Source organism: Pectinophora gossypiella, chromosome 29 (genome assembly GCF_024362695.1).
Source record: "Pectinophora gossypiella chromosome 29, ilPecGoss1.1, whole genome shotgun sequence".
In the NCBI taxonomy this organism is placed as follows: Eukaryota; Metazoa; Arthropoda; class Insecta; order Lepidoptera; family Gelechiidae; genus Pectinophora; species Pectinophora gossypiella.
The window spans coordinates 1,563,770-1,583,032 of NC_065432.1; the positions used below are offsets into that span (position 1 = coordinate 1,563,770).

Consider the following 19,263-nt stretch of genomic DNA (forward strand, 5'->3'; position numbering starts at 1 on the left):
CGTGATGGTTTAAGGCCCGATCTCCCTATCCATCCATAGGGAAGGCCCGTGCCCCAGCAGTGGGGACGTTAATGGGCTGATGATTATGATGATGATTATAAAAGAAACACAAGAAGAAAAAAAGAAGGAAGGAGGAGGAGAAGGAAGGAAGAGGAAGGGGTTTAGGAGGAGGAGGGGGGAATGGAGAATGCTACACCGCCAAGAGCGTGGCTCTTGATGATGATGACCGAGTACTGAGGGGGATGATTCTGAGTTAATATCAAGCGGAATTTTCCGTCTCGAAATATATGATAACTTTTGTTTTTTTATTATTTTCAATTTTATCGAGAGGTGTGGAAAAATTAAGAGGAGGCCTTTACCCAGCCATGGGATCCAATAGGCTAAATAAGAAGGAAAATTCCACTTGATATTAACTCAGAAAAATGAGCTGGAACATTCTTTACGGTATCACTTACATTTACTGTTATATACCTACATTTATTTAATCTTACTTGCATTTTTAATTTTAATTCTTTTGTTTCCAACAATACTTATATTTATTCTATATGTTAACGTTATATTTTTAACTCTTATATTTATTAAGTCTCCCGGTTGATTGAGGGGAGGCCTGTGCCCAGCAGTGGGACGTATATAGGCAGTTTATGTTTATATTATGTTTGTTAAGTAGATATATGGCTGTTTTCATTTAGAAGATAATTTCTGTTCAAGTTTTATACATATTTATTTATATAATTAACACCTAGATATATAGGTTTTGTTGTTGTAATTGTGAATGCAGTGTGTACCTTTAATTGGGGTACATATACAAAAACTAACCTAAATTCGAACTTTTTTATAACTTTATAATATATACTGTTGGTATATAATGGTGCCGATTCCTGCAGACGCCATCTAATTTTAAGTTATACCTGTCATTTACTCATCCGTTGAAAAAGAAAGGGACGGGTAATCGACAGGCATAAAATGTATGGAACAGGTCAATTTTAAGCAGAAATCTAAAACAACCGTCTAAAAAATAACATTGGCCAATAACCCGACAGAATTAAGTTGACAGCACACGTCAAACGGTTTGCATACCAGCGATACCTTTTTGATTCGGCCGGGTTATTCATTCGTTTACTCATTCTTCCTAAAATTAAGACCTGTCAATCATCCGTCCCTTTCCTTTTCGGTGGATAAGAAAATGACAGGTATAACTTAAAGTAAAATTAGGAGGTGTCTGCAGGAATCGGGGGAAATAATAATATAACCTGAAGAAAAATAAAATGTTCAAAATAAATATGAACTAACTAGGCTCTGAACTTATGAACAAAACAATAATTAACCCAATAATAACCTTTTAATTTCTTTGTATTAAAAAAAAACAAAATCAAAAAATAAACCGACCTTCAGCATTCGGTGATCAAAAAGAAATATCATTAAACAAGTAGGGCACCGCCTACCACCACCTACCACCATCCAACACCTACCACCACACGCACTTTTGACGTCACCATCGGTTTCGTCAAGAATGTTTGCTGTTTTGTATTATTATACAAGTTGCTGTAACGCCTGCCAGATATATTATTGTATAAAAAAACTATTGCTAATGAGTGGCTTTGCTTTTTCGTTTATGGTAGGCGTTTTTAATAATTTTGCACATGGATGGGTATTGGCCAAATCTTTAAAAAGTAACTGCGTCCGGCCAAAGTAGTGTTAGAAAGAAAAGAATCGATGGACCTAATATCGACTGATCACTATGCTAATGAACGTCACAACACTAGTTTACGTACTTACTAATGTAAACTAATCTACAATAAGTCACGTCAAAAAAGAAGTCTTCGGGTTTTAAATACGCCGTGTGCTATGGGCCTATGTTATGTTATCAGGATGAATTTTAACATTGTTGTTGAATAGCGCGCGATAGCCAGCTGTGGTTGCTATCTCGGTATGCTTGAGTCACAACCCAAGCTGATCGCGCACCTGCATTGGGAGATAACCTGGTAACAGGCTTGATAAAGAATAGACGTACCTATGTTTTTACCGACTTCAAAAAAGGAGGAGGTTGTCAATTCGACCGTATATATTTTTTTTACATAGCATCACGCCTGTTTCCCTCAAGGGGTAGGCAGGTTAGTTTCAGGCAGACGAGACGTTCGTTATGTAAAAATTGACGAATTATAATATTTGAATTCAGATTCTTTATTTGCATTGAACATAGGTACATAAAATTGGTGTTACAGGTATACTATTTAGAAAGTTCTTTCACGGTAAGGCTGCCTGGAAGAAATTGCTATTCAGCAATAAGGCCTAAGGTGTTCCTTTTGTAACTTGTGTAATTGCTGTTTTTTAATTGTGTTTATGCGTGCGATACAGCGTGTTTTTACTGTGCTATACAGGGGGGTTAGAAAGGCCACATCGATGCAATTCATCTTAAAAAGCAATATTGCTATTTGACATTTGTTTGCATTGCGTACTTTTATACTTATGCGCTTTTTTTTTTTTGACGTGACTTATTGTAGATTTGCCGCAGATGGCATTAACTACTTGGCCGGACAAATGGGGAGCGCTGAAGGCTCTCACCCGGTACAACGTTTAAGACAACAGGCCTGAGGGTTCCCAGTTGGGCGCGAACCTCGGCTCAGGGCGTCGTCTGAGAGGAAAAATATTTGAAAGAATTAATCGACCCTTGTGGGTCGATAGCGATAAGCGCTGAATGAGGGAAATCGTCGACCACGCCGGCGGGGTCGGTATCGGGGTCCTGAAGTGTTTGGTGTCGCGAGTTGATTGGCTGCCTCTATGGCTATACTTATGCGCAAATGACAAATTGCAATATTGCTTTTTAGATGAATTGCTACGATGTATAGAATAGAAATAGTTTATTACAAAAGGCGCCATGCACAAAAAAAAGACAACAACATCATATCAAATTTCCACTAAACAATTACAAAAAAAGCAAGACGGATGTTTGTCGAAATGATCATACGGTGGTGGTGGACGTCCTGAGATAAAAAAAGGGTGTGTGTATTGTGTAGTCTGTTGTGCTGTGCTGTGCTGTGTTGTGTTGTGTGTTGTGCTGTGCTGTGTTGTGTTGTGTGCGGTGTTGTGCTGTGTTGTGTCGTGTTTTGTGTATGTGGCCTTTTTGCCCCTGTACTGTACGAATAAAATATAAAAGAATATAATTTGCCCTCTCTAAACATACGTATATCTTCAACACATAATCACTGTATTATCTGGTATTATCATGGAACAATTATCGAAGATAAACTGATCTGTCGAAATTCACTTGGACATAACAATGTTGGCGTGAACACTACTTTCTGCAATAACTTTATGAATACTTAATATTATAATTAGTGTAATCTCAAAAAAAGTATCAAAAATGTTGCGCCAAACAGTGATTCTGGCTTTATCTTTAGGTAAGTACTTAGTTTTTTTTTGATGTGACTTATTGTAGATTTGCCGCAGATGGCATTAACTACTTGGCCGGACAAATGGGGAGCGTTAGGTAAGTAGTCCTGTACCCACTTTAGAACCCTGTTGCACTATCATATTTGATATTTAATGAGAGTTATGGTTTAATTTAAAAGCCTCCGTGGTCTAGTGGTTAGAGCGTTGGGCTCACGATCTGGAGGTCCGGGTTCGATTCCCGATGGGGACATTAGTCTTACAGAAAGCTCGGTGATGCGTGAGTACTTAGTTCATCTTGCGATGGATGTACTTAAATAATAATAATAAAAAGTTTATTTAGGTACGTGAAATCTTCGAAACATATTATTATATACGTTTACAACATTAAAATATACATTGTTTTAAGTTTACGCGGTTATTATCATAATTATAAATTTAAAAATGGCATTCGAGCAAATTTTGCTCCTCGTGAGGACTTGATGGTGTATTTAGCTGGGTCATAGATAAATATACTTACGATGCTAGTCCAGAAATGGAAGTCTTTCTCATCTGCCTGACTATTGTTGAATGTGCTATTTGGTTCTCGCTTCGAAGTAAAATCGTCATTACTAGTTTTAGGTTTGAGCTTCTTTTTGATATGTTTAGCAACCTACCCCCTATGTTTATCATAATTATAACATAAGTGGCTGAATGTGCATGCATGGTTTAATGTTATAGTCTAGTTTTACGTTACACTTAATTAGATATCTAATTTCACGACTGTAACTAGTTATGTATGCCATAAATAAATAAATAAATAAATAAATTAAAGCACATAGTAGCGGGTTCTTACCGCGTTTTAAATGGAGATATGAGACTCATCATCATCATCATTATCATGATGTCATCCCGTGATCATGGCACTTGCAACAGTGTCGAAATATCGATAGTCTCATATCTCCATTTAAACGCGGTAAGGACCCGTTACTATGTGCTTTAATTATTAAAATATACATACATTAATGTTTAGTAAATCGAATTCTATAGTCGCTGCTTACCCCGGTGGGAAATAGGCATGAGTTTATGTGTGTTGGAAAACATAAAGGCATATGGGTGCCGCAGCTCACCAAAAAAGGCCAGGGATATACAGGGAGTTAGTGACATCGTAACGAAAACTTTGAGTTGATCAAGTGGAATTTTTCGTCGCAACATTCACGGTTTTTTTTTTAGTTTTAAGCACAAATCTACCCGTCACAACAACCGTCTAAAAATCTTGCATTGGCCAATAACCCGACAGAATTATGTTGACAGCACACGTCAAACGGTTTGCATACCAGCGAGATACCTTTGATTCGCCCGGGTTATTCATTCACTTACTCATTCTTCCTTAAATTAAGAGCTGTCAATCATGCGTCAATTTCCTTTTCGGCGGATAAGAAAATGACAGGTATAACTTAAAGTAAAATTAGGAGGTGTCTTCAGGAATCGGGGCCAATGCCTTCGGGCAAGTCTGGGGTCAAGAGCAAACCCATCAAGGGTAACAAAAAAAAAATACTTAGGTATTTGGGTATTATTCCAGGATGCCTGCTCCAGCTGACCGCAGTATCAGGCCTGTGGTCGTGCAGTACCGACAGTGACTGCAGCAGCCTCGCCGGCGGGGTGTGCCGCGAGGGAGACTGCGTGTGCGCAGCTGGCATGCAGTCAGTGTTGGGGGGCAGGTTGTGTGCTGACGGTGAGTTCTTGTTGTTCGATTCCTGTCCTAACCGAACTAGGTATGACTAAGTGATTTTTGTGATATATCCTCACCGGGCAGGTTTGGACAGTTGAGGAGCTCGGTGGCGCAGCGGTTAACGCGCTCGGTCTGCGATTGTTGAAGTAAAGCAACTTTCGCAAAAGCCGGTCATAGGATGGGTGACCACAAAAAAAAAGTTTTCATCTCGAGCTCCTCCGTGCTTCGGAAGGCACGTTAAGCCATTGGTCCCGGCTGCATTAGCAGTCGTTAATAACCATCAATCCGCACTGGGCCCGCGTGGTGGTTTAAGGCCCGATCTCCCTATCCATCCATAGGGAAGGCCCGTGCCCCAGCAGTGGGGACGTTAATGGGCTGATGATGATGATGTCCTCACCGGGATTCGAACGAGCCTAACGCTCAGTCACTGGATCACAGAGACGTGGAGCCTTAGTGGTCCAGTTGGTTGAAGGCTTGCTTCTCACTGTGAGGTCGTTGGTTCAAATACCAGGGCGGACCTAAACCAATGCTTTTCGGATTTGTTTTCGAATTCATGTTTGGATCATAAATGATTATCACGTGCTCAGCGGTGAAGAAATACATCGTGAGGAAATCCACATTCCCGAGAAATGTGTTTGGGAGTAATATGACCTAATCTGTATGCGTATGTGACTGGTTTTCCCTTCGCGGGTTGGAAGGTCAGACAGGCAGTCGCTTCTGTATAAAACCGGACCTGTCACATCTTCAGGTTAGGTAAGCGGACCCTGTGAGAAACGGGGTAATGCTAGGTAGTTATGTCTCCCTGGTACCCGGTTAAAGGCTCGCCCCCTATTATAATTAACCAGTATCTTATTCGACTAATTAATCTTACTAAATCTAAATAATAAATTAATTAAATTAAGTAATTTAATCTAATAAATTAATTAATTTTATTTATTTTCTCGGGCCCTGTGCCGAGGTTTTTCTTGAACCTTTTTTTCCCCGGCTATACAGGTTCTGAGAAGCTGCAGTAGTTTTAGGCGGATGAGACGTTCGTTATGTAAAAAATGACGTTTCATAGTGGTCACTTTATTATTTTTTATTATTTTTTTAATGTATATTTGTACGCCTGCATGCACGCCGAACACATCACAACATTGTTATTTGAATAATTTTACCACCTTTTTGTATTTTATGTGTTCTCGCAAATAAATTGATTTGATTTGATTTGACTTTGAATTTGTATTTTTGTGGTTACATTTCCAGTATCACCGTACTACACATCACCATGTTTTGAGGATCATCAGTGCTTCAGGCTCTCCTTCTACTACGAGTGTCGACGTGACAATGGGACTGCTAGCGACGAAGGTACATCATTTTTTTTGTTTAATCCACGGTATAAGAAGACCAGACGGGTCTGCATGATAACCGCGTATTATGTAGAAATTATCTAGCTCCGGTTCGCCAGCTTCTATGTATATCTTTTGAATGAGTAAGGTTTAGGTATCAAATAGTAGATTAATAATAATAAAATAACAATAATAATAGTAATCTATTAATAATTAAAGCACATAATAACGGGTTCTTACCGCGTTTAAATGGGGATATGAGACTCCCGATATTTCGACACTGTCGCAAGTGCCATGATCACGGGATGACTGATGAGATTGGAGTGGAGTAGGTAGATCCACAATTTTCTACGGGCAGACATATTTGTCTACCCTCTTTCTTTGCCGCTTGTTTATGTTTTTGATATCGGAATGTTCGGAACCATCTGAACTCGCACCAAACTCACTACGACAAATCGCACTCACTGTGTCCTCACGTTTTGTCACCACATTAGGCCGTTTCAAGCTTTTTACAACCCGTTATTATGTGCTTTAATTATGATAATAACCGCGTAAACTTAAAACAATGAATCTAATAATAGTAAGTAGTAGTCTGTGTAATAGTATAATTATAATAGTAGTAGTAATAATAGTAGTCGATAGGTAGTTATCTAACAATATACAATTTCGACACTTAAACGTTGTACCGGGTGAGAGCCTTTAGCGCTCCCCATTTGTCCGGCCAAGTAGTTAATGCCATCTGCGGCAAATCTACAATAAGTCACGTCAAAAAAGAGCAATTTCAACACAAGCAATTGGTCCCGTCATTTTGACGCTTATCTTACATTTAGTAATCAGAATTTCATAATTTATCTTTGACCTAGGACACTACCCAATTACATAATAATACTAAGAAAATTAAAAAAAAAACTGTTTCTATTCCTGTTTCTATTTAATAATCTCTCTCTCTCTCTCTATTTAAGAGCTGCGCTCTTGTCGGTGCAGTAATCGCCATTCCTCTCTTCTTCCCGCCAAAACCTTCACCTCCCGATACGATACGACCTGCACCTTCTCTTTTATTTGTTTCATAAATGTTATCCTAGGTCTACCCCTTCCTCTCTTCCCTTCAATTTTTCCTTATGTTTGTTATAAATGAATCGTGTCGTATCAGGTGGCCAATCATATTTCCTCTCCGGTTCTCTATAGTCTTCTATATGGTTCTCTTTTCTTCAACTCTTTCCAGCACATTTTCCACTATTTAATAATAGAACTCTTTAATTTGATACTAACTTACTTAAAGTTTTTCTACTAACACATGTATGGACGAAAGTCTGAAATAAAAATGTTTTTTTTTATTTATTTTTTATTTCCCAGCCGGCGCATGCGGCTGTCAAGATGGCGCCCACTACTTCCGCGGACGATGTTGGAAGATGGTGGACTACGGAGAGCCGTGCTCCAGGGATGAGGAGTGCATGAGTGGAGTACGCGACCCGCTCAGTATGGTGTGTGATGAGACCTGCGCGTGCGCACCTGGGCGGTATATGAGGCAGCGCGGCGAGTGCCGGGTGATTTCAGAAAGTATGTTTCAGTTTGTTTTATTATTCATAAGCATACAAAGAGTATTTATTGTGTTTCGGAGTTCTGTGAACTTAACCTAACCTAACCTGTATTGGGCTGATTTCTCTTCGCGGATTCGATGGTCAGACAGGCAGTCGCGTAAAAAAACCGGACCTGACAAATCTTTAGTTTAGGTAAGCGGACGTTGTGAAAACGGGACAACGCTAGATTTATTTATTTATTTATTTATATTTCGCGACTTTACAGTGCAGAAGCGCCAATGCGCCGTGAAACTTTAAATTGCTTTACAAGTCAGTCGATTACATAAGATTACTAAATCTTTTAAGGGGCAATGTATACGTTTTTACAATAAGATTCCCATTGACATTCAGAATTTGCCTTTCAACTGCTTTAAGATAGTAGTTAAACAAAAACTTTACATAAAAGGTTAGTATAAAGTGATTATCTAGAAGATATGAATGCATGGGATTAACTGTCTGAGAACTGATATTAGGCAGCTAAATTACTCAATAAAAGTCGTTAAGGACGTGGGCCGTCGCCTTAGAGAGCAGGGCTTTGACCCCCGCTCCGGGTCTTACTTGGCTCAGAGGTTGTCCGTGGCAATCCAGCGCGGTAACGCTGCTAGTGTCATGGGCACTTTTGGGCCGGGTTTGACACGGAGTGGGTTCTAGGTTAAGTAATTTTAAGTTGAATTATTTGACTTTTTGTATAAATATTAATTAAGAATAAATATGTAATTTTCTGATCATAATGCATAAGTTTACAATATATAAGTTCAAAATTACTCAATTGTATATCAATATTTTATGTTTATTTTTATTTTTTTAAAGAAGTTGTGAGAAGCTGCAGTAGTTTTAGGCGGATGAGACGTTCGTTATGTAAAAATTGACGATTCAAAGTGTAACTATGTTACCTACTGAATAAAGATATTTTTGAATTTGAATTTTGAATTTTTGAAAAATATAAACAGTATAATACAAAACATATGAAACTTAAGTTTAAACAATATAAAACATATTTAATTTTCACACATCATTCATCGTCTCGCATAACCTCAGACACTCGCGACACACACACGTCCACTCACTCACAAACAGATCACACTCTGGTGCTGATGCAAGGAGTGCATTAAGCGTGTGCACGGCACGGAGGAGTGGCGAGTGTGTGCCGCCGACATGGCCAGCAGCGGGTGGCTGCGCGGCCGCAGGTTGTGTGTCGGCACGTAATACACAAGTACACATAGGTTCATTCATATTTTACAATATTTTTAAGGTTCATCATCATCAGCCCATAACGTCCCCACTGCTGGGGTACGGGCCTTCCCTATGAATGGATAGGGAGATCGGGCCTTAAACCATCACTAAAACAACAGTGTTTTTTGGGGTTATGTACATGTGTAGAATACCAGATAATATTATGAATTTGTCAGAAAATAAATTTAAAGCTCGTGTGAAGCTTACTTTATGTAAAAAAGCTTATTATAAGATTAATGATTACCTAAATGATAAAAATGTCTGGTATTGAATGTGGTCCTCTAGTTATTAAATAACTTGTAATGTATACCCTCTTTGGTTTAAAAGATGTGTTGCTGTTGCAGTTTCTTGTCATTTCTTCTCCTCAGCCATAACACCTTACGAAATGACGTAAATTCAAAAATGTTAACATTGACTTTCAACAAGTTTATTCATGACAGTTACGTTGATATTCTTAAGATATTGCTATTATGTATGATTTATTTTATTTGTTTCAATACTTGTTTTGTATAGTCTATTATTTATTATTATAGTTTTTTAGATTATGGTTAGGTTAGGTTAGGTTAGGTTTTAGTATTATATTATATTGACTATTTATTAATATTGTACGTATAGTATAGAATATTTATTATGTTAACTTTAGTTTTACTTTTAGGTACTTATTATTTATTTTTTGTTGCACCATCCCGCATCCAAGTTGTTTGTAAATGTTTATTTCCTTTTGGTGGTTGCCTGGAAGAAATTGCTCTAGAGCAATAAGGCCGCCCAAATTGTACTGTATTCATGTGTTATGTCTGATTGTTTAAATGTAGTTCTGTGCAATAAAGTATATTTGATTTGATTTGATTTGAATAAATGATTCTGATTTCTGAACACATTTTGTTTAACAGATGTGGGTGATTCGTGCGTGATAAATGAGGACTGCCGATTCCAAAATGGCGCGTGCGACATTCTTACCCTCACGTGTTATGACGCTGGCGCAGGTAAGTTTACTGCTTCTAATGACAGACAGAGATAACACTACAGGGTGTTAGTGACATCGTAACGAAAACTTTGAGGAATGATTCAGACCATGATTCTGAGTTGATATCATGTGGAATTTTCCATCGCATAAGTATAAAACGGACAATAATTAAAAACAAACACAAAGAAAATTCATGAATTTTCCGACGGAATGTTTTCCACTTGATATTAACTCAGAATCATGGTCTAAATCATCACCCTCAGAATTCGTTACGGTGCTACTAACAGCCTGTATAGCTATGTACCTACGCACGGTCACGAGCATTAATATGTATACACTTTGGTACCATGTCACATTAACTGTTTTGACAAATTGAACTGAAGTCTCAGTAAATGTCAAATATGTTGTTGCGACAGAGTCCTAAAGTGGGTACATTATATTGCTCATGACTGTACGTACTTACTAAAGATTTATTACGATTTTAGATCAGAATTCAGCAAAGGCAACAAATTCACACATGAACGAAGGCACTCCAAATGGCAAATCATCAGAGCTTGTCAAGTCGTCGGAGACGGCAAACTCATCCGTAGGAGACAAAATGGCGGGTTCTGAAATGGCGGGTGCCAATATGGCAGATTCCAATATGGCGGTTTCCAATATGGCGTCGAGACAGACTCGTGTGGAATGCAGCGTGTCAAGTGATTGTCCTGAGCCCTTCCAGTGTTCTACCTTCGGAGTATGCGTTTGTCCTGTTGGGTACTACTCCAGTGCTGACGGAAGCACCTGTTTAGCTGGTAAGAATTTATTTACATCGTCGCTAGAAATTTCAGTAGACTTTGAAGGCCACGGTCTCCGAAATCCATAATGTACTTACTTATATGTCGTGGCCAGATCGTAAAATTGATCATTTCATGATGTGATCGACCATTTCATGAAATGGTCATATTTCATGAAATAGCCAACTTAAGTTGACCATATCGTTAAACATCAACTTTTAATGATATTTCAAGGAATAGGCCTTTGATAGACTGGAAAATGCTACACCGACAAGAGCGTGGCTCTTAAATTGATGAGTCCCTAGTGGGTCGGATATAATGAGCTTATGTTATAACATTATGCTGTTTTTTAGAGTTGGGATCCCCATCAACTGCAGAGCAGTGTGTCGGACTGTTTGCTGTTGTCGTCGACGGCGTTTGCAGCTGTCCCGTGCACTTCTTCTTTGACGAAAACCTGATTGACTGCTCTAGACGTGAGTGTTCTAATTTTTGTTTTTAACAATGAACAGTTTTCCAACAACCAAAATGATTTTAAGCAACCCTCTGTTGCTCAACAAAATCAGGCGATTCAAGCATGTAGTGTAGAGTCCTTACCAAACAAAGGACAGTCTCACAAAGTGATTTCGACAATGTCCCCATCGGGAATCGACCCCGGACGTCCAGATCGTGAGCCTAATGCTCTAACCACTACACCACAGAGGCTGTTGTAAGCAACCCTCTGTGTGTCCCCGCCTACGATACTTTCTATCAACATTTATAAATTATACAGCGTGTCAGTGACATCGTAACGAAAACATTAAAAAGTCATTCAGACCTTAATCATCCCCTTTCGTATGTTACTGTGAACTACGGTGGTAGCTGATGAATATGAAGTGGACTGTATAACTAAATGAAATGAAGGAATAACAAATACTTAACCAAAAAGCCAACGACACGAGAAGAACAAAACCAACATACAAAACGTCAAAAGAGAATAAATTTTAAAAATATAATAATACTTATAAAAAGATTACAAAACCTACGAAGAGTTCGCAACAGTTACTGTGTCTTCTTACACCCGCATGTACTTGTATGTCTACCTGTACGTACTTGTACGGGGTGTAAGTGACATCGTAACTTACACCCCGTACAATTGGGTCGTGTACTAGGTTCAAGATATATTATGAAATTCTAATTTTAAATAAAGATAGATCTAAAACTAACGGAAAACATTTCCTTTTTTCTATTTAACTTATTTAAGAATTTTAATCAAGAAAAACTTAATAATAAGTCAGACAATTTATCACGTTTTTCTATGACGTCACATTTTGCTTTTTCATACAATTTCCTTGGTAATTTCACGTTTTGACGTTTAGTAAAAAGTAACTGATTTGACTAGTTGGAAACTTGCCTATCATCATCATCTTATTTTTTCAAACAATCAGGTGATTCAAGCCTGCAAAGTCCTTACCAAACAAAGGACAGTCTCACAAAGTGATTTCGACAATGTCCCCATCGGGAATCGAACCCGGGACCTCCGGATCGTGAGCAGAACGCTCTAACCACTAGACCACGGAGGCTGTTGAATGTTTTTTTTATATATGTTTTTATTGGTTACCAGCTACTCGCCGTCTCACCGACTCGTGTCTCAATGATGCCGCTTGCAACACGTTTGGGCCGGCCGTCCGCTGCACCGCGCCTCAGCTTCCTTGGGGGCTGCGCAGCTGCGAGTGTATCCCGGAACTGGCTGTGTGGGATGCTAACAGGCAGATGTGCCGGTTGTTTGTGGGTGAGCTGAAAATTCTTTTAACTTTCCGAACGCCGAAACGCAGATCTCAACCAGAGACAATGGCCCCGATTCCTGCAGACACCTCCTAATTTTAAGTTAAGTATAAGTACCCGGGAAAGGGACGGATGATTATCAACAAGTTAATTTTAAAACGAATGAATAACATGCATTTATACTAGTGTTACTTAAGGCTTAATATAAAAATAAATAATAATAAAAAACCCGTGCGAATAAAATAGCCATCTCGCTGGTATGCAATCCGTTTGACGTGCTGTCTACTCAACTCTGTCGGGTTATTGGCTGATGTAAAATTTTAGAGGGTTGTTTTAGATTACTGCTTAAAATTGACTGTAAAAAACCGGACCTGTCAAATCTTCAGGTAAGTAAGTGGACCCTGTGAAAAACGGAATAATGTTAGGAGGATCATGACGATGATGAATTTTAATCAAGAAAAACGTAATAATAAGTCCGATATTATCACGTTTCTTTATGACGTCACAGTGTGCTTTTTCATACAAATTCAGGGGGGTTAAAATGGCCACATCGAAGCAATTCATCTAAGAAAGCAATACTGCAATTTGACATTTGCGCATATAAAAGCAAGTGCGCAATGCAAAAAACTGTCGTAATTTCGTGATTTGACGTTTAGTAAAAAGTAACTGATTTGACTAGTTGGAAACTTGACTATTCTCTTGTGTTCCAGGTATTGGCGAGGCGTGCCAGGTGGATAGCGACTGCCTGGCCGGGGAGCTGGAGATCCAATGTGTCAAGGACGAGGAAGACCAGGGGTACTGCGCATGTCCTGAGAACTACGTCGCTATGGATGGTCTCTGCATCACGACGGGACTTGGTGAGCCATCTGTTTAAAAAAAAAATAAAAACATAATAGTAACAAGTTACATTTTGACTTATTTAACATATGTTTGTGGAGGCTGGAGCGTAAACTAGGTTACCCTGTACTATAGGCTCCAGGCCTCCACCTCCAGAATAAATGTGGATACTAGGGAGTATGTTTCTGCATAGAATAATTATGTTCAGCAAACTGAGCAATAAACGCGAAAAGAAAGAAAAAAGAATATTATTAAAAAAAAAATCAGTTAGAGTTTAAGTAAAATAGACCATAAGTACAGTAAAGTAAGTGTGAGTAAGTGTGTGTGTATGTTTGTGTGTGTGTATATATATATGTGTGTATGTGTGTGTGCGAGTGTGTGTGTTTGTGTTAACATGAGTGCGTGTGTGTATGTGTGTGTGTCTGTGAGTGTGTGTGTGTGTGAGCGAATGCATGTGCGCGAAGGGGCGATTTAAGTTACCAATGCTGTTACTCCAGCCATAAGCGGTGACTGACGTGGCTATTAAGCCACGCTCTTGTCGGTGCAGCATTTTCCATGCTACTTTTTTAGGGAGAAATAGGGCAGTGGTTTCCCTCTTGCCTTCCGCCCCGCAGTACTCTGACGCAAGTGGGATGGCGCCCAGAGTAGTCTATTACAAAGCCATACTAGGACTCCTGTCCTCCGCCTCTGAATAGTACTGACAGTTACTGCTGGCCTCTGTCAGGTTCCAGGTTACAGTCCCTGTGACTTGCCCCTTTCGTCCTGCATTGCCGTACCGATGGCTCCCATCTCCGCTTCTGCAACCGTTGAGGTCTTCACCCGTATCCCTGGGCAAGGGTTCTTACGTTATACCCCGTAGGTCTATATTCTGTGTTATGTATTTTTTTTTTAGATCTTGGTGACACCTGCCAAGTGTCTCAAGAATGTACGGCCACACCGAACTCGGCCTGCAACGATGCGGTCTGTGGATGCGCCGACGGCTACACGGAGGTTGACGGCGTCTGCGCACCTTGTAAGTTTTTGTAATTATTTCTTTTTATTTTGGTGCAATAAAGTGTATTTGTATTGTATTGTATTGTATTGTAAGTTTCATATTCCACAAAATATACAATCATTTTTTCAAACTTGTTAATATGGTTACATTTTTAAAATAAGAAACGACCTCCGTAGTCCAGTGGTTGAGCGCTGGGTCACGACCCTGAGGTCCTGGGTTCGTTTCCCGGTGGGGACATATCACAAAAAATACTTTGTGGTCCCTAGTTTGGTTAGGACATTACAGACTGATCACCTGATTGTCCGAAAATAAGACGATCCGTGTTTCGGAAGGCACGTTAAGCCGTTGGTCCCGGTTACTACTTACTCGTACTGATGTAAGTGAGTAGTCGTTACATGAGTCATGTCAGGGGCCTTTGGCGGCTCAATAGTAACCATGACACCAGGGTTGATGAGGTTGGTACTCCACTTCACAACCCACACGATAGAAGAAGATAAACTGAGAATAATTATGGACCTTGGAGAGCACAGCAACACTAGGAGAGAGAAATAAGTTAATAATACTAGGGCTTTGCAGGCTTGAATCACCTGATTGTCCGAAAAAGTAAGATGTTTCCGTGCTTCGGAGGGCATGTTAAGCAGTTGGTCCGGCTATTAGCCGTTAAAACGCCTCCCCCAACCCGCATTGTAGCAACGTGGTGGAGTATGCTCCATACCCCCTCCGGTTGATTGAGGGGAGGCCTGTGCCCAGCAGTGGGACATATATAGGCAGTTTATGGTTTATGGTATTTAATGCAAAAGTTTGCTAAAACTACACTAACAATTTTTATTCACCAGCGCCATTAATTTACCACAAGTTAGGGTGACCCACCCTCGTAAATTAATGGGATATTTTCATCCCTTTTTAATCTGTGGCCGGAAATTTCTGTGGAATAACATGGTTATACTATTAAAGTTGGAGTTACTTCGGAGTTACTGTGATGGTCGTATGGGGAACGTACGGTTTGGGTTTTAAGGTGGCAGGTTCGATTCCCTGGAAGGCACATGTACGATAAGCTGCTATGCTCTATACCCCTTCTGGTTGGTATATTATATATTTTTCTTTTTAGTGATTGGTTCAGAATGCGCCGTGAATGCTGACTGTGTGATCGAGAACACAATTTGTGTCAACTCCACCGGTGGGGACCTCACTTGTCAGTGTGGAGATCAGTTCGTGGAGTTCAATGAAGCTTGCTGGCCAAGTGAGTATTTTCAGTTAACTGCAAAAGCCAAAAAAAAAAAACACTGGGACTGAGAAAGGCAGTGCAAAATGCTGCTAAATTATTTTGTAATAAGGTATATTTTTCCTCGGTAAAGTAAGTAGACATTCAGGTGGCCGCCACAAAGCCCTCAGCATTCCCCATTTGTCCTGCCAAGTGGTGACTACAGAAACAAATCAACATACATATATAAACTCACGCCTATTTCCCACCGGGGTAAGCAGAGACTATAGAATTCCATTTGCTTCGATCCTGACACACTTTTCTTGCTTCCTCCACAAACTCTACATTAAAATAAAATTGCTATTTGTAGATTAATAAGTAAATTAAATACATCTATTTTGGGGTTATGTATCTATACTATACGATTTTACAATAAAATACCAGAATAGATAATATTTTGTATTTGTCAGAAAATAAATTTAAAGCTCATGTGAAGCTTACTTTATGTATAAAAGCTTAATTATTATACTTAAGATTAATGATTAACCTAAATGATAAAAATGTCTGGTTGTCTGTAAGTACGTTAAAGAAAAATAAAAAAAATCTGTTATTTAATATGTTCGTCTAGTTATTAAATAACTTGCAATGTATACACATTGATTTAAAACATGTGTTGCTGTTGCAGTTTCTTGTCATTTCTTCTTCTCAGCCATAACACCTTGCGAAATGACGTAGATTAAAAAATGTTACATTGTCCTTCAACAAGTTTATCCATGATAATTACGTTGAATAAATGATTATGATTCTAAGGGTCATCATATCCATCTTAGAAATTCGTATCAACAGTGGTTGCAAGTTGTCTTTGATTACTTGGGGCTCTGCCTACCCCTTTAGGGATTACGGGCGTGGGTTTTTGTTTGTAATTATATTATGTTGTCTCGGTAATTATTTCCAAAATACACACCTCAAGCGTTTCGTGAAGGCTCAAAGGTACCTGGTACTTCGCCTCGAGCTTCGAAACATGAACGTTTCACCATCTAAAACAAAGATCTTACTTCCAACAGGATTAGATGACCAGTCCTCTCCTTGCGAGGTATCAGCACAGTGCCAGCCCTTCATGGGCTCAGACAGCATGTGTTCAGAGGGACAGTGCCTGTGCACTGATGGACATCACCTCCGGGATGGAGGGTGTTGGCCACAGACTGGTGAGTGAAAGGATTCATTATCTGTAACTTCACTGCAGTTCGAGCTTTTACAGTGACATAATTATATATTATGTCAAATAGAACAGCCTCCGTGGTCTAACAGCTTCCGTGGTCTAGTGGTTAGAGCGTTAGGCTCACGATCTGGAGGTCCGGGTTCGATTCCCGATGGGGACATTGTCGAAATCACTTTGTGAGACTGTCCTTTGTTTGGTAAGGACTTTTCAGGCTTGAATCACCCGATTGTCCGAAAAAGTAAGATGATTCCGTGCTTCGGAGGGCACGTTAAGCCGTTGGTCCCGGCTCATCATCATCAGCCCATTAACGTCCCCACTGCTGGGGCACGGGCCTTCCCTATGGATGGATAGGGAGATCGGGCCTTAAACCATCACGCGGGCCCAGTGCGGATTGATGGTTATTAACGACTGCTAATACAGCCGGGACCAACGGCTTAACATGCCTTCCGAAGCACGGAGGAGCTGGAGATGATTTTTTTTTGGTCACCCATCCTATGACCGGCCTTTGCGAAAGTTGTTTAACTTCATCAATCGCAGACCAAGCGCGTTTACCGCTGCGCCACCGAGCTCCTCCATTAGCCGGTCCTGGCTATTAGCCGTAAAAACACCTCCACCAACCCGCATTGGAGCAGCGTGGTAGAGTTTGCTCCATATCCCCTCCGGTTGATTGAGGGGAGGCCGGTGCCCAGCAGTGGGACGTATAAAGGCTGTTTATGTATGTCAAATAAAAATACCTTGCCCCACCCCCACCAGCCCTGTTCGAGAGCTGCAGTCGCTCCAGTCAGTGCTACCTGGTGGAGCACTCGGAGCGCGTGGCCTGTCGTAACAGCCGCTGCCAGTGCCACTTCCACTACCCCTACTCCGAGGAGCTGATGACGTGCAGTGAGTATTCTTCCACCATGCAGGTTGTGAAGTGGAATATAAAGAAAGAAAGAAAGAAAAAATATTTATTCGACATACTTATTGTTTTAACATAAAATAATACAGAACAACAACTAATAAACAACAAATAATAAACAATAAAACAACAATAAACAATAAATAATAATTTATTAACAATAAATAATATCTACCAGGGGGTTTAAAATGGCCACATAGAAGCAATTCATCTAAGAAAGCAATATTGCAATTTGTCATTTGCGCATATATAAAAGTAAGTGCGCAATGCAAAAAAATTAAAATGTCAAATAGGAATATTGCTTTCTTAGATGAATTGCTTCGATGTGGCCATTTTAACCCCCCTGATCAACCCTGGTGTTCTTTTGACGTAACTTCTTGAAACAGCGATGTAAAAGTCCACTTGATATTAACTCAGGATTATGAGCTGCATCATCCCCCTCAGTATTCATTACGATGTCACTTACTTTTTTCACGTGTCTTATTGTACAGCGATGAAAAAATCCACTTGATATTAACTCAGAATAATGAGTTGGATCATCCCCCTCAGTATTCGTGACCATGTCACCTACACCCCGTATAAGAACGTACAGGTAGCCATAAAATACGTATAGGTGTTAGTGACACCGTAACGAATACTGAGGGGAATGATTCAGACCATGATTCTGAGTTAATATCAAGTGGAATTTCCTCTCCGCAATTTAATGAAAATTTTAATGTTTGTTTTAAAAATCATGGTCTGAATCATTCATCAAAGTTCGATACGATGTCACTAACACTCTGTAGAGTCTTTTCTTAAATGTGTACCTTAGTAAATATTCGAATCAGACGAAACAAATAAACAAATCAACATAACATGGGTCATGTCAGGGGCCTTTGGCGGCTCAATAGTAACCCTGACACCAGGGTTGATGGGGTTGGTTATCCACCTCATAACCCACACGATAGAAGATATATAAATGACATGGGTCATTTATCGGAGTTATGAAATATGTTTTTTGTTTCAGCTTCTTCAGCTTCATACGTTCAGATCAGTTTTCTGTTACTGACAGTTACATTCACATATTCTTTCCTGTTAACTTGAGATTATAATAAACATTTTATACGCATTATATTGTTATATTATTTTAATCATGATTTAAAAGATGTGTTGCTGTTGCAGTTTCTTGTCATTTCTTCTCCTCAGCCATAACACCTTGCGAAATGACGTAGATTCAAAAATGTTACATTGACCTTCAACAAGCCTATCCATGATGATTACGTTGAATTAATGATTCCGATTCTAAGGTTCATCATATCCATCTTAGGACTCCGTATCAACAGCGGCTGCAAGTTGTCTTTGATTACTTGTGAGTTGTGGCTCTGCCCACCCCTTTAG

The 19,263-nt window shown here is 39.6% G+C and overlaps 1 protein-coding gene across 1 annotated transcript; it reads left to right on the top strand.

Annotated features, from left to right (window-relative positions):
* Nucleotides 1–3,239: 3,239 nt before the first annotated feature.
* On the top strand, nt 3,240–18,997 carry LOC126379433 (prion-like-(Q/N-rich) domain-bearing protein 25). Its single transcript, XM_050028189.1, has 14 exons — nt 3,240–3,398; nt 4,949–5,101; nt 6,344–6,445; nt 7,780–7,983; nt 10,127–10,219; nt 10,686–10,994; nt 11,330–11,449; nt 12,577–12,744; nt 13,448–13,594; nt 14,467–14,586; nt 15,677–15,808; nt 16,834–16,974; nt 17,742–17,870; nt 18,893–18,997. The coding sequence occupies exons 1-14, from the start codon at nt 3,362–3,364 to the stop codon at nt 18,967–18,969; spliced, it is 1,932 nt and encodes a 643-aa protein (XP_049884146.1). The 5' UTR covers nt 3,240–3,361; the 3' UTR covers nt 18,970–18,997.
* Nucleotides 18,998–19,263: the final 266 nt, after the last annotated feature.